Source organism: Pseudochaenichthys georgianus, chromosome 11 (assembly GCF_902827115.2).
Source record: "Pseudochaenichthys georgianus chromosome 11, fPseGeo1.2, whole genome shotgun sequence".
NCBI lineage: Eukaryota > Metazoa > Chordata > Actinopteri > Perciformes > Channichthyidae > Pseudochaenichthys > Pseudochaenichthys georgianus.
The window spans coordinates 23,394,283-23,410,603 of record NC_047513.1 but is presented as its reverse complement, the minus strand read 5'-3'; the positions used below and the strand labels follow the sequence as shown (position 1 = coordinate 23,410,603).

Below are 16,321 nucleotides of genomic sequence, written 5' to 3'. Positions count from 1 at the left end.
TAAGTAAAGTGACATTTACGTAGTGTATGTGCTTTAAATAGATAGAACAACAGATATGAAAATAGCAATCGATATTGTTAGTGCTGCTGCAGGCAAAGCTTCCTGTTTGGTTTCAGACTCTATTAATGGAAAGACCACATGCCAGTAGGTGCAGATTTGGGTAAAGGGCCAGTGGGCCACATGTTCCCCTGCCGCCGCCTGGCAGAGCGGGAGGACCCGGTTTGTTTCTGATGTCTCCTCTAAGGACGGAGCATTCAGGCTGATGTCCCCTTTGAGGACATCATTTACCAAAATAAGCCAAGGGGCCTCAGCATGGCGTCTCCCTGCTGTTCGTCTACCTTTTAGTTTGTGTTGTCCCATTTCTGCTTCTCCTATCAGGTGAACCCATTTAAACCCTTCCTAAACGTTTTGCCAGGTTTCATTTTTCGCAAGTGAATTTATTTTATGCGGGTTTTCAACTGACAAAACCTTTTTTCACCTGTTTTTAAGATATAAAAAGAGGAACTTAGAGGAAGATTATCCTGGTGTAACCTTAGAGATTGGTCACCATATGTTGTTTCTCATTTCTCATTGGTTAATCATATCTCATATTTTGAAGACACAAATAATATTGAAAGACTGGTCAGTAATAAGATAATGCAAGTGTAACCGGTGTCGTTAAGCGTTCTCTGCGTTGTGTGTTGCGTTGTTCATGGATGACCCGAGCCAGCATACAGTTTTGACGATCTCCGTTTTATTACTGACAATCTGACAAAAGATAAAACAATCAGTCTTATATTAGCTTTCCCTCACAGTGACGCCTCTCACGTGGAACATTTACAAAAAGGGAAGAGGAAACGTGAGGGACACAATATATAGGGGGGGAGTCCTCACAACAATAATCTCCTGAGTGCAGCGACCACACTTCAGAGGTTCCGCCCACTGATCTCCGACCTTGTCAGGTATTGAACATTCAATCAAATAGAACACAGAATTACTTAATATAAAACACAGAATTTGTGTACAAAATGATTTACAAATAAACCCCACTGCATATTTACAACTGTTACACAAGCACTAGTCCCCTGCAGTGATATCATCTCAAAAAAAGCAATTATTTTGGCTATGCTTAACTGCTACAGTTGTTGTTAAAGCTCCTGGGCCTGGAGGACTAAGAACACATTGTCATGCATCCTTATTTGCTCGATACCACTCCATCAATAAAACACAAGATCAGTGGCTTGGATGTGATTGGTTTGTCTAAGAGCGAGGCTGCAGGGGGAGAAATAACGAGCATTTCTGTAAAGTTATTGTTGCATTTATGTTAAAAAGCTGAGGGCAAGTAAGTTAATCAAGAACATAAATGTAAACGTCACACCTGATCAGAGGAGGAAATGTGAGCGTCAGAGGTGAGATTGAAGGGGAAAGTAGAAAGAGGTGTTGTACACTGCTTACACTGCTCGTGGAGCTGAGGAGAATGGGGCGTGGCGCAGCCTGCTCTCTCCATAGGTGGGATGCCGGATGGTGATGGATGGTGGAGAGGAGACGGAGCTTCTCCCCAGGGCTCGGCAGGGGGCTTCATTACCCCTCATGCTGCACCACTGAACCGCCATAAAACACCGAGACAGAGAGAGGATCTGACTGTCCTCACATCGCCTCCTTTTACAGTAGCTTTGTTCAAACGCTCAGATTGTTTAAACCTCTCTCTTAACACACACACACACACTCTTTTTTCTCCTTTTTTGTCATCATTCCTTTGTTGACTATGACTCACATTCTCCATTTAGCTATAACATCATTTTGTGTCTTCTCTACAAAATCACTGTCTCCACACACACACACACACACACACACACACACACACACACACACACACACACACACCTATTATTGACAAGGATGTAGGACAAGGAGGATGTTTGTCACCTTTGTATTGGTTGTGTGTGTGTGTGTGTGTGTGTGTGTGTGTGTGTGTGTGTGTGTGTGTGTGTGTGTGTGTGTGTGTGTGTGTGTGTGTGTGTGTGTGTGTGTGTGTGTGTGTGTGTGTGTGTGTGTGTGTGTGTGTGTGTGTGTGTGTGTGTGTGTGTGTGAGAGACTGCCTGTGTGTCTGCCTGAGGAGAAGTTGCACAATGGATAACCTTCACATCACATCGACAGCACACGTGGTTAAGGTGTGAAAGGGAACATTTGGGGGATCATTAAAGTGTAAGTCTGTCGAGGGGAGTGCAGCAAAAAGCTTAGATATGTTATTATGCGCAAAGACACTCACTCCTGTTCTTCAGCAACTTCACTGGCTCCCGGTCAAATCCCGTATCGTTTTTAAGATTCTGCTCCTAACCTCTCCGACCTCCTGCACATCAACACACCCATCCGCACACTAAGGTCTTCTGCTTCCATCAGCCTCACTGCAGCCCCCTTCCGTTTAACCACCATGGGGTCTCGAGCCTTCAGCCGCTCTGGAACTCCCTCCCACCTGACATCCGCAACACTGGCTCTCTCCCCATTTTCAAATCACGCCTCAAAACATATCTCTTCACACTCGCATATCCACCCTGATCATTATCCATCACACATCCTCCGTTTTATTTATTTGGTTATTTGATTGATTTATAAACTGCATTGTCTTGTTTATGTCTCTTATGCTGGTGTTATGTATTGTGTATCTTGTTTTTTATGTGTTTGTACGGCGACCTTGAGAGCCTTGAAAGGTTCCTATATAAAATAAATGAATTATTATTATTATTATAAAGACAGCAAATGGAGATGCTGGGGTAGAGAAATACTGTGAGGATTGGAGATTAATTAACAAAACAAACACACCTTTGAGCTAGCACCTGATTGCTCCATTTGGTATTTTTATAATCAAGTACTCCTTCATGAAATAAGTTTCATATGGGTCATATTGTTGATTTTTACAAGCAATTGTCAAATTCTAATTTTAGAATCTGAGATAATTTGAGCAGCCTCTAATTTTGGAGACCATTAAGCACCGTTTAGAGCTTTTCATCACCAGGCTGTGTGTGTGTGTGTGTGTGTGTGTGTGTGTGTGTGTGTGTGTGTGTGTGTGTGGTGTGTGTGTGTGTGTGTGTGTGTGTGTGTGTGTGTGTGTGTGTGTGTGTGTGTGTGTGTGTGTGTGTGTGGTGTGTGTGTGTGTGTGTGTGTGTGTGTGTGTGTGTGTGTGTGTGTGTGTGTGTGTGTGTGTGTGTGTGTGTGTGTGTGTGTGTGGGGTTTATCACTCTTCCCATGAGATGTATTGTCTGTATAAAGGAGGGGAGATGATGGCAGCCTGCTCCTCACATTCATAGTTTCTGTTTTAATCTCTTTATATCTGAGTATGCTTCTCTGACTTTGCCCTCAGCAGAACAGCAGAACATCTCCAGAAATGAAAAGGAGGTTATGTTATTTGCAATAGTTGATCCCTGCTTAGTGAGGATCGAAACACATGTTGCCCTCAGGAGCTGCGGTAGAAAGAGAGATGATCAGGATACAGTACGTATTAATGACAATTGTATGTGTTTTTCTAAGCACATGATGGCAATTCCTATGGAAAGGTATACTTCACCAAGAAACCATAACGTATCATTTGATCTCCCTGTGTTACACATGTACCTTGAATTCTTGACAGCTGCCTCCACATTAAATGAAAACTGAAGAAAAGTCAAAAAACATACATTTAAAAACTTGAACACATCTTGTTCAGTGTAAAGTGTCATTTATCCTGTTGGAGTACGTGTGGATCTGTTTATGTGTTGGTTTATGCAGGAGTGTATTAAATAGGATTTAAGGACTTTTTGGGGGAAAGTGGTGAGCATACAACTGCATACATTGCACTTGAATAATACTGCATGAGTTGCGTGGGAGTTCATTTCAATCTTTATTTCGAACAGATTAAACAAATAACAAATGTGAAAAACAGAATACCGTATTGTTAAAATACAGTATTTATCCACATTCATGATACAACTCTTCATATTAATAATATTAAAAAAATGTGTCCGAAAGGGAGTAGGAGGAAGCAAATGCTTATTAATTCCCACCCCTTACTTGATCAATGATTGTCCTTTTAAATCATTATGCAAGTTATTCCTACTTACATATTTACATTTATACATACATATACAATACTTTCTCATCTTCAATCACCTTTCTTCATTCTCATAGTCTTCCCAAAAAGTGTTTCTGTACACCCTTTTAAACTGAATTAAACTTGTGCTTTGTTTGAACTCCTGCTCCAAACCATTCCCTAAAATCACCCCACAGATTGTCAAACTTCTCACAGTTGTTCTGACCTTGAGTTGTTTCAAATGTAGATTTCCTCTCAAATTATACCCACCCTCTCTGTCTATGAACAGTGTTTTTAATTTCCTAGGAAGTAGATGATGTCTTGCTCTGTACATGATTTGTGTCGTTTTAAATTCTGTGAGGTTTTGATAAAGATTCACTGTTAGGCGATGTGAGGGTCTAAGGACAGAGGGTGTCGTATTGTCATACTGATATTCTGTACACACTGTGAAGACCACTGAGACAAATGTAACATTTGTGATATTGGGCTATATAAATAAACATTGATTGATTGATTAGGCGTAGCCTCCACAACAACAACAAACCATCAGTACGTTTTTTCTTTCTTGCTGCAAGATAAGCAAAATTGGCAGCAGAGGAATTATTGATACAAGTGATCATTTTGCAGGTGTGGTTAGTATTTCTTTCACAAATGATAACTGTGTTAATGAAAACATCCTAAGAACAGATTCCCCTTGTTCTTTATCTCCAGGTGTCCGTGGTCCACCTGTTGAAAACCGTGCGTCTGCTCCGTTTGCTGCGGCTGCTCCAGAAGATGGACCGCTACTCGCAGCACAGCACGGTGGTGCTCACGCTGCTCATGTCCATGTTCGCCCTGTTAGCCCACTGGATGGCCTGCATCTGGTACATCATCGGCAAGATGGAGATGGAGGCCAACGCATACAGCTGGGATATAGGTGAGTAAAGGAGCATGATACCATTACAATCCCAAAACAACTCCCAGCTCTGTTGTTGATGTTTGGAAGCTAAAAGGAGGTGGCGAGTCCCATTACTTCCTGCCTTTCACCAGGGGTACTATTAGGCACTGAGTTAACACAGGAAATATGTATTCAAGCTGAGTTGGAGATTTTCTAGGGAATGGGTTCTGTGCGAATGTACAGGCCGGCGTGTAGTATTTCTTTGATAACATGACACTTCATCTTATGACTCAACACAAAACATGACACATAATAACATTTTCTATTCAGATTTAGCAAATAAAATACTTTTGTTTTGCCTTTGAGTTTCCCTAGAGATACTTGAATACATTCTCCCACAAAACTCCGACATTGTGAATGAACAGTTAATGCAGTAACAGGGCGTCCAGTTGGTAAAGGGATGTAGTTGCAGTGAATTTGAAATTAGAACGTTTCTTTACAAATGTTTGAATCTAAATGATTAGCAGCTGCTTTCGTGAAAGTTCTATGGCATGTGAAGTGTGCTTAAAGCATTATGGTGTTGTTTCATGTTTTCAATCAATCAATCAATGTTTATTTATATAGCCCAATATCACAAATGTTACATTTGTCTCAGTGGTCTTCACAGTGTGTACAGAATATCAGTATGACAATACGACACCCTCTGTCCTTAGACCCTCACATCGCACAAGGAAAAACTTCCAAAGAAAACCCAGTTTAAAGGGAAAAATGGGAGAAACCTCAGGGAGAGCAACAGAGGAGGGATCCCTCTCCCAGGACGGACAGACGTGCAATAGATGCCGTGTGTAAATTGAAAAGATAATACATTTGCAACATAGGTAGTCCAAATGTTTGGAAATGCATGTGTGTATAATAGGAAGATGAATCCACGAGGATATCCATCCAGGACCTATGATCCAGGACCACAGCCACGACTCAAGATCCAGCGCTCGCGATCCAGGACACAGGACCGCAGGATCATCCATGACTCCGGATCCCAGCGTATATAGACACCAAAAAGAAAGACATTTGGGGAAGCTGGGTTAATCGGAACATGAGTGTACACGGGTATAGACAGAGAGAAGGAAGAAGTAAGATGTCCCCCGACAAACTAAGCCTATATCAGCAAAACTAGGGGCTGAATCTAATCAGCCCTAACTATAAGCTTTATCAAAAAGGAAGGTCTTAAGCGCACTCTTAAAAACGGATAGGGTGTCTGCCGCCCGAACACAAACTGGAAGCTGATTCCACAAATGTGGAGCTTGATAAGAAAAGGCTCTGGCTCCCATTGTACTTTTAAAGATTCTAGGAACAACCAACAACCCTGCATTCTTGGAACGCAATGCCCTAGTAGGACAGTAGGGTATAATGAGTTCTTTAAGGTAAGATGGCGCCTGCCCATTAAGGGCTTTGTAGGCGAGAAGAAGAATTTTAAATTCTATCCTGTGTTCTATAGGGAGCCAGTGTAAGGCAGCCAGAATAGGAGTAATGTGGTCCCTTTTCCTAACTCTGGTTAGTACACGAGCCGCAGCATTTTGAATCAGCTGAAGCGACTTGATTGACTTCTTAGTACTCCCTGATAATAGAGAGTTACAATAATCCAGCCTAGAAGTAACAAATGCATGGACTAGTTTCTCTGCATCGTTTTGAGGCAAGATATGCCTGATTTTTGCAATGTTACGTAGATGGAAGTAGGCGGTCCTTGAAATTGATTTTATGTGGGCGTTAAAGGATAAATCCTGATCAAATATAACACCAAGATTCCTTACAGTCTCACTGGAGGCCAAATTAATGCCATCCATAGTTAGTATGTCTTTAGATAATTTGTTTCGTAGATTCTTCGGGCCAAGTACAATAACTTCAGTTTTGGTCGTGTTTAACATCAAAAAGTTTAAGGTCATCCACGTTTTTAAGTCCTTAAGGCAGTCTTGAATTTTATTTAGATGATTAATTTCATCAGGCTTGATTGATAAATATAGTTGAGTATCATCCGCATAACAATGAAAGTTTACAGAATGATTCCTTATAATATTGCCTAACGGAAGCATATATAATGTGAACAAAATAGGTCCGAGCACTGAGCCCTGTGGCACTCCATGGCTAACTTTGGTTTGCGTGGAAGATTCATCGTTAACACGTACAAACTGAGAGCGTTCAGATAGATAGGACCTAAACCAGCCTAAAGCAGTTCCCTGTATGCCAACTAAGTGCTCTAGTCTTTGCAATAGGATATCATGGTCGATAGTATCAAATGCAGCACTAAGATCGAGCAAAACAAGAATAGAGACAAGTCCCTTGTCTGAGGCTATTAGAATATCATTTGTGACTTTAACCAGAGCTGTCTCTGTGCTATGATGTGTTCTAAAGCCAGACTGAAAATCTTCAAATAAATCATTGTTTTTTAAGTAATCACACAACTGTTTTGCGACCGCTTTCTCAAGAATTTTTGAGAGGAACGGAAGATTAGAAATAGGTCTATAGTTGGCTAAAACCTCTGGATCGAGGTTGTGCTTTTTAAGAAGCGGTTGTATCACTGCTACTTTGAATGATTGTGGAACATAGCCTGATAATAAAGACATATTCATAATATTTAATAAAGAAGTGCTAATTAATGGAAAAACTTCCTTCAACAGCTTAGTTGGAATTGGGTCTAACATGCACGTGGATGGTTTAGAAGAGAGAATCATTGAATGTAATTGTTCAAGGTTAATGGCTGAAAAGCATTCTAGTTTACTATCTAGTGTAATATTAGAACTTACGATTCCGGGAGCTGTTGATAACACTATACTGGTCAAAGGCAAGAGGTCATTAATTTTGTTTCTAAGAGTAACAATTTTATCGTTAAAAAAGCACATAAAATCATTACTACTGAGTGCTATGGGAATAGAAGGCTCAATCGAGCTGTGGCTCTCTGTCAGCCTGGCTACAGTGCTGAAAAGAAATCTTGCATTATTCTTATTCTCATCTATTAATGAAGAGTAGTAGGCTGCTCTCGCTTTACGCAGTGCTTTCTTATATTCATTGAGAGTAATATGCCAAATTAAACGAGATTCTTCAAGTTTAGTGGAACGCCATATCCTTTCAAGTTGTCTAGACTTTTGCTTTATTTTGCGGGTTTCGGCATTATGCCATGGAGCTAATCTATGTTGTTTTATTTTCTTCTTTTTCAAAGGAGCAACAGAGTCTAATTTTATTCGCAGCGCATCTATAGCACTATCAACAACATGATCAATTTGGGGTGGTGTACATTTTGTATAAGTTTCCTCCCCTACATGCAGACATGCTATCGAGTTAAGTATTGGTTGAATCTCTTCCTTAAATGTGGCTATAGCACTAACAGATAGGTTTCTGCTGCAAGAGCTTTTGACTAATGCTTTGTAGTCTAGTAACAGTACTTCAAAAGTTACTAAGAAATGGTCGGATAAAGCAGGATTATGCGGTTCGACTAATAGTTGCTCAATTTCAATACCATAAGTCAGAACAAGGTCGAGAGTGTGATTATAACAGTGGGTTGGTTTATTTACACTCTGACAGAAACCAACAGAATCTAATATAGAGTTAAATGCAACAGTAAGGCTATTTTTATCATCGTCAACATGAATATTAAAGTCACCTACGATAATTACTTTGTCTGTTTTAAGAACCAAAGTTGATAAAAACTCAGAGAATTCTGATAAGAATTCTGAATAAGGACCTGGTGCACGATACACTGTAACAAATAAGATTGGCTGCAAAGTTTTCCAGGTCGGATGCGTAAGACTAAAAACGAGGCTTTCAAAAGAGGTATAATTACATTTTGGTTTAGTATTGATAAGTAAACTTGAGTCAAAGATTGCTGCAACTCCACCTCCTCGGCCCGTGCCTCGAGCAATATGAGTGTTGACATGGCTGGGTGGAGTGGCCTCATTTATGCTGACATATTCTTCATGTCTCAACCAAGTTTCAGTGAGACAGCATATATCAATATTATAATCTGATATTAAATCATTTACCAATATTGCTTTAGATGCTAGAGATCTTATGTTTAAGAGACCACATTTAATCTTCCTGTTTTGTTGCACTGTAGTAGTTGTTACATTTACTTTTATTAGGTTATTATGTATGACACCTCTATTAGGTTTTACCTTAAATTGTCCTTGGGCAGACACACACACCGCTAATATTGGGTATTTTATTGGGTTCGGGATTCCTATGGATGACTGCCTAGGAGAGAGCGCAGAGAAGCGTGTAAGACTGCGACTCTGCCTCCTGGTCTCAACTCCAGTTTGTCATGGATTACGTCCACAAAGCCCTGAAATGTTTGCCGAAATGAGATCTGCACCTTTCAAAGTAGGGTGAATGCCGTCTCTCTTAATCAGACCAGGTTTTCCCCAGAAGGCTGTCCAATTATTTACGAAGCCCACATTGTTTGCTGGGCACCACCAAGACAACCAGCGCTGAAATGATGACATGCGGCTATACATGTCATCATTGATCAGATTGGGGAGGGGACCAGAGAAGATTACGGTGTCCGACATTGTTTTAGCATAACTACACACCGACTCCACATTAAGTTTTGTGCATTCTGATTGGCGTAAACGAACATCATTACCACCGACGTGAATAACAATCCTACTGTATTTACGTTTATCTTTAGCCAGCAGTTTAAGATGCGCCTCAACGTCGCCCGCTCTGGCCCCCGGAATGCATGTGACTGTGGAGGCTTCGGTCTCTAAATTCACGTGTCTCATAATAGAGCTACCAATAACCAGAGTTGGCTTCTCAGCGGGTGTCTCGCTGAGTGGGGAATATCTGTTAGATACGTGAACGGGTTGGTGGGGACCTGCGGGTTTCGCGTTATGCCCCTTCTGAACAGTCACCCAGCCTCCCTGCTGCTCGGGAGTTGCCGGGGGACGGCTAAGAGGAGCTACATTTTGCCGGTCCGCACATGCTAACATGGGCTTTACTTTAGCTGAGTTACTTTCTAAGATGCGGAGCCGGGCTTCTATGGCTATGATTCCCGCCTCCAACCTAACAACTATACTACATTTAACACATGTATCCTTACCAGTAAGGGAGGCCGGGAAGTAACCAAACATGAGACAGGAAGAGCAGGAAATAGCACCAGAAGGTGGGGAAAGAGCCATGGCTAGCTATCAAGCTAAAGTAGCTACCGTTAGCAAACCCGAAAAGAGTGTAGGCAACTGTGGAGTTACAGTCGCTAAGAGAAGGAGAGTTGTGAGTGCTTAAGCTGTAGTAACGTGTGATTACAACGTCAGGCAGTTGCCGTGATCAAGAGTTTTAAAACGATCGATTAAGTTTAAGTTAATAAGCTATCAGCAACAGAACAGGCACACGGGATACCCGGAGATGACAACAACAACCGGAAGTTGCAACGTGCTCACCGCAATAGGTTCCTCCTTCCGCTCAGTCTCTTCCCTTTCGAAAGCTGGTTTTAAAGCACCATAAAGCATCAAGTATGTTGGGTGCAGTTTCATATGGTTTCAAATGAGACATTCTCTAGATCTGGGATTCAACCTCAGTTTACTCGCAGTAAACTTCAAGTGTGGAAGTTCTGAAATAGTATATCTCTTATATGGATACCTATAGCGTGAGCCTCAGATGGTTTTGCTCTGATGCACATGTGATTGTGTGGGTTTTTTTTACAAGCGTGCAATCGGGGAAGCCAGATAAAGTGTTTTCTTTTTATCTGAGGGATCCATTATCTAGCTTGTCGAGCTCTGAACTAAATCCATATCGAGGAAACACTTGGCTTTATCAGCAAAGACCATGGGATACATGTCTCACGGCTTGTTGTCCATTTGAAGCAATTAAAGCTAAAAAGTTGATTATTTTATTGATCACATTTGTGGAAAAATGTTTGCCTTTTTTATTTTGACATAAAACCCCCTAACATTGGGGGCTTGGTTAACGTATCAATACTGCGGTGCATAACAGTTTCATAGCTCATTATTTCCAAATGAAGCGTGTTTCTGAAAAGCTATCGATGCGTGAAACCTGCAGGGTTTCTCTATCAGCAGGTGAGATGTGATATTCAGCTGTCGACCTGTTTTCCATCATCCATTTCATCGCTGCAGGGTTTCAAGCTATTATAGCAGGTGTTTATGTCCAGCCAGCATTAAATGAAGCACTGTACACAAGTATATCCATGAACTGCAGTAATGACTAAATTAGGTAATGATTTCCTCATGGATTGGATTGATTACTAAGTCGTTTGTTAAATAGTTATTGAATGGTGAATCTGAGAGAGACATGAGTTGTTTGTGCTGGCATGCAGGTGCTTATGTGTGAATACTATTGACTCAGCGGTGGCGTGAATCCTCTCGGTATCCCCCTCAGTCCCTAATATAATGAGGCCCCCTGGGCTGGTCTCTGGTCAGTATCAATGAGCTGCACCGCTTGCAATTACCTCGCTCCGAATTGTCTTCATAACTGGTTCTGGGTAAGCATTGACTGGGTCATGACGACGATGCCGATTTCTCCCCACCAATTACTGCATCTCAGTGTCATGGCATAGCGGGTCGGGGCACGAGGCAGGATTAATGCGTCGTATCCTAATCATGCGCGTTGAAGTCGGGCAGCTATGAGGGGCTTCCATCCAATTACCATTCATCAGTGTCTGCAGGAGGCTCTCCTGGGATCAGCTGGATATCTGCACAATAAACTGACCAGGGATCAGTTCTGGTTCCACAGCATCTGATATGCTTCTACTGCTAAATCCATTGTTTTAGATGTAGCACAGAGGAAAGACCTTCTTACCACAGTTTGCATAATTAGGAAACAATGCTGTCAGCTTTTATCTGCATCCAATACGCTTCACTGCACCCAGATTTGGGATGATTAAAAGAAATAATAATCAGGCACTTGTCATGATAGCTCCTTTTATTCTTTACTGTATACAATTTTCTGAACGGACAAGGTTTCTTTAAAACTATTTCCCCAAGTTGGGCTCTTAATGACCATACTCTTCTGACATATGTTTCGCCAATATTGGAAATCCCAAAAAAAGGGAAACCAGTTGAAACTCTCCATATCTCTTTTCTTCCCATGAATATCTCCTCTTCACCCTCCTAAAACCAGGATGGCTCCATGAGTTGGGGAAGCGTCTGGAGTCTCCGTACTATGCCATCGGAGTTGTGAACGGGACCAGCAACGGCCCCGCCATCCGCAGCGTCTACATCGCCTCGCTCTACTTCACCCTCAGCAGCCTGACCAGCGTGGGCTTTGGCAACGTGTCGGCCAACACCGACATCGAGAAGATCTTCTCTATTTGCGTCATGCTTATAGGAGGTACACAGAGTATACACATCATATGAATATGACTCTCACTGTTTCACTTCAGACAACAGCATGTATACTTTTACTGTTTATCTACACAACTGGTTTCCATGACGTCTTGCTTTATGCCAATATCAACAAAATCCGATTGCAATAGTATTATTTTCCGTGGCGGAAGAAGTATTTAGGTAATTACGTAAAAGAAAAGCCATAGTGATACTTCAAATACTTCACTACAAGTACACATCATGCATTTGTTACATTACTGTTGAAAAGGTACGTTACTATAATAAGCAAAAAGAATCAAAAGTAAAAGTAGAAACTGTGCGGTAAAACGTTTCCTGACAGTGTATTCCTTTTATATTTGATGCTTTTGGGGCTGTGATATACTGTATTTTGACATACTGTTTGATAATTGTCTAAAGCAATTCATCATATGTATCGCCAACAAGTAAACAATTTGTTTACTCAGAAAAAAAACTCTGTATAAATCTTTAGCAAAGCCTTTTCCAGCTGATCCAAGAGGAATTTTAAATAGTTTAATTATTTAGCCTGAGAAGAACAATTATTCTCTCAACACTTAAAGGATAGTGTGATCCAGTTCAAACTGCATCGTTACACCAGGATTGTTTTTTAGGTATGAAGGGAGGTCACTGATGGGGTTTTCACTGTAGACATTTCCCACTCTGGTTCGGCTAAATGTTAAATGTCCCTGGCTGCCTGGGGGCAAGCACACACACAGACGCATGCTTTCACAAACCCACACCCATCCCATCCCCTGTGTGTTAACGGGAAATGAAAACTAACACGAAGCACCTGTTTGTATTTATAGTCGAGTATATGTCAACTTGTGGAAGGAATTTAATAACTGCAATCCTAAAGAGGAGTAATTGGATCTACCTCATACAACACTGTTAACATGGCACAAGAAAAGGAGTCATGCACAACAGTGATACTTGACTTGGCTTTTAGGTCAGCTGTTGCCGCACAGCTGGAAGCCAAACAAGAGTAGGAGAATATATTATCTGTGGGCGAGTAAAAGGCAGGTTTCTGTCATACCAATCAAATCAGATCCACTCGGTCCTGACAGACACTGATGTTTCTGTCTCTGAGGTGCAGAGGAGCAACACATGAATTCTAATGTAATGTTGACCTGGTTGACTGGTTTGAGTGCTTATATGATTGCACACATATTTCAATAGGACTAATGTTTAATCATATTCACATGGCAGAAATATTTGTTTTAATCAACAAATAAGAAATTAGATCTTTTTTAATTTAGAGTTTTGCAATTTCTACTCAAGCAGTTGTTACAATCAGCACTTAAATAAATACTTTACCACCAAAATGATAATTTGTAAATCAATTGCTCACCCCTTGGTAGCTTGTATTTGGAAAAACCACTTTTTTGTTTTCTCCAATGTGAAAAAAGAATCAGAAAAACCTAGAATATTCTTGATGTATTCAACCAAATGGGTCAGAGTTAACAACAGCAAAACTATATCAACACAAAACATTTTTTTACAAACCCTATAAGTTAAAACTTTAGTATTTTAAAACACTTTACACAAATAATTTTTCCATTTCTGGATTCTTTGCTCATCATGGAGGCATGAGAGTAAAACATTCAAGGTAGCACAGGCGAGTAATAAATAGATTCATGCTTATGCTACATTATCTCTCCTCTCTTTCTACCCCTGCAGCACTGATGCATGCGTTGGTCTTTGGTAATGTGACGGCCATTATCCAGAGGATATACTCTCGCTGGTCCCAGTACCACACCAGAACCAAAGACCTCAAGGACTTCATACGTGTCCATCACCTGCCGCAGAGCCTGAAGCAGCGAATGCTGGAGTATTTTCAGACCACCTGGTCAGTCAACAACGGCATCGACTGCAACGAGGTACCACACACGCAAGAACTGTTATAAATCTTAATCCTGCTTTTTCATTTAACTCGTGTTTTTGACAGCATACAGGAATCAATAATTCACTTGAAAGATCACATACTTCTCAATCCTCATCACCCACATTCAAACTCATCATAAGAAGGACATTACGATCAATACTACATGATCCTTCACCAGGTGGGAGCATGATGTTTCCCTGATTGACAAGCAGGGGCAAGAAGAGGAGACCAGAATACTGTATTGCATGTATGTATCAACATATGTTTTAACCATTGCAGGCCCTTTCCCAGGTTGCTTAAGGTCACAATTGTGTTAAAGCCATGGTAGGCAATGTATTATAGAAATGATTTTTGTCTTATTTTTGGAAATGCTCTAAACATTCCTTACAATTTCCATATTTGTTGTTTAAACTCATTATGAATGAGACAAGAGGAAGTTGGATACACTATGTCATGAATCCTGCTATGTTTAAAATCTAGCATACTCTTGCTTTTCTCATAACACAATGAATGTACAAAAGATGTGCAGCCCAGTCTCCTTAAAATCAAGTTTCATTGACCAAACCGTTTTCTCAATTACCTTTCGAGGTAGATCTTGTTCACATGATTGCAGGACCGCAAGAGGATATTACAATTGGTTTCAAATATTAACAACAACATGGCACAAGGGCAGCTTTTAGAAAAGACAAACCGAGAGGATGAACAGTGCCTTCTCTGAAACGGAGGCAGCCAGTTATTGCCCCGTCCATGCGGGCTGTGAATGCCTCTGAGACAGCTGTCAGATCCCAGACCAGTGTTTAGATGGAGCGATGATGATGAATCCCAGACAGATGAATTATATATGGGCCTGTTGATTAAAGTCAGCCTGGCTCTGATGATTCATTGATCCACTCTGTGTGACGGCGACATCCTGACAAGGAGACTGACAGACAGATGATGACAATATTTTGACTGAAAATAGGGGTTCCCCATGGCTGACGGTTTGTTACGTGGGTAGACACTGTATACATTTTTATATGAGAAATACTAGTGAGTCATTTCAACAGATATCTTTATTCCAAGGGTTCAGCATCAAGGGAATACAAACCGTCTACGCCCTAACAACTAGATCTTAAATGTACTGTATGTCCTGGAAGGGTATTAGAGGTTTTCCTTTTCTGAATCTCTATGGTGCTGTGTGCAGATTTTAATTTTAGGCTGTGTTAATGACTCCACACCAAAGTGTCCTGTGGTACAATAGCTTAGGAATCAAATAAAAGGCAACCAAGGCAGACAAAGTAATCACTGAGTTGCAGTATGGCTGTGCTTTCACAGCTGTCGTGATCTGCTCTCACTCTCTCTCTATCGTGCCCTCCCATCCTCTTCACAGCTGCTGAAGGACTTCCCGGACGAGCTGCGCTCCGACATCACCATGCACCTTAACAAGGAGATCCTGGAGCTGTCGCTGTTCACCTCGGCCAGTCGCGGCTGCCTTCGCTCCTTGTCACTCCACATCAAGACTTCCTTCTGTGCTCCTGGAGAGTACCTCCTCCGTCAGGGGGACGCTCTCCAAGCCATCTTCTTCGTCTGCTCCGGGTCCATGGAGGTGCTGAAAGACGGCATGGTGCTGGCCATCCTGGGTACGGTGAAAGACACGGATGGGATGGAGAGTGTGGTGTTTGTCTGTGTGAAGAAGGAGCAAGAACCCCTCTGTGTCACCATTATCGTTTTGCAAAGAAATTCCTAGCAGCAGGCTACATAATAAATCTCTGTGCGGCTCATTGCGATGAAGCTAAATCTGCAAATAGAAGATAGAATCGGAGGGATGAAACCCTCTTTAATGGTCACATGCAGAGCACACACAGGGAAATGTGTTCTCTGCTTTTAATCCATCCTAGTACCGGGAGTCTAGTACTAGGAGCAGTGGGCAGCTATTGTACAGTGTACAGTGTACAGTGCCCGGGGAGCAATGGGAGTGAGGGGGGAAGGGGGATGTCCGGTGCCTTGCTCAAGGGCACCACGGCAGGGCAGGAGGTGAACTGGGACCTCTCCAAGTAGAAGTCCACACTCCAAATGTAGGACTGGTCGGGGACTTGAACCGGCGACCGGCTTGAACGGCTCACAGTCCAAGCCCCTACTGACTGAGCCACTGCCGGACCCAAACGAGCCCATCGTTAGTGTCTACAGCAAACCTTCAG

The 16,321-nt window shown here is 41.7% G+C and overlaps 1 protein-coding gene across 1 annotated transcript in view; it reads left to right on the top strand.

Annotated features, from left to right (window-relative positions):
- kcnh8 (potassium voltage-gated channel, subfamily H (eag-related), member 8) overlaps positions 1-16,321 on the top strand; it is a 79,092-nt gene that overhangs the window by 48,044 nt on the left and 14,727 nt on the right. Inside the window, exons 7-10 of the mRNA XM_034094744.1 lie at positions 4,754-4,958; positions 12,039-12,248; positions 13,940-14,139; positions 15,514-15,763. Of these exons, the coding sequence (XP_033950635.1) occupies positions 4,754-4,958; positions 12,039-12,248; positions 13,940-14,139; positions 15,514-15,763 (865 nt within the window). The remainder of the gene's footprint in view (positions 1-4,753; positions 4,959-12,038; positions 12,249-13,939; positions 14,140-15,513; positions 15,764-16,321) is intronic.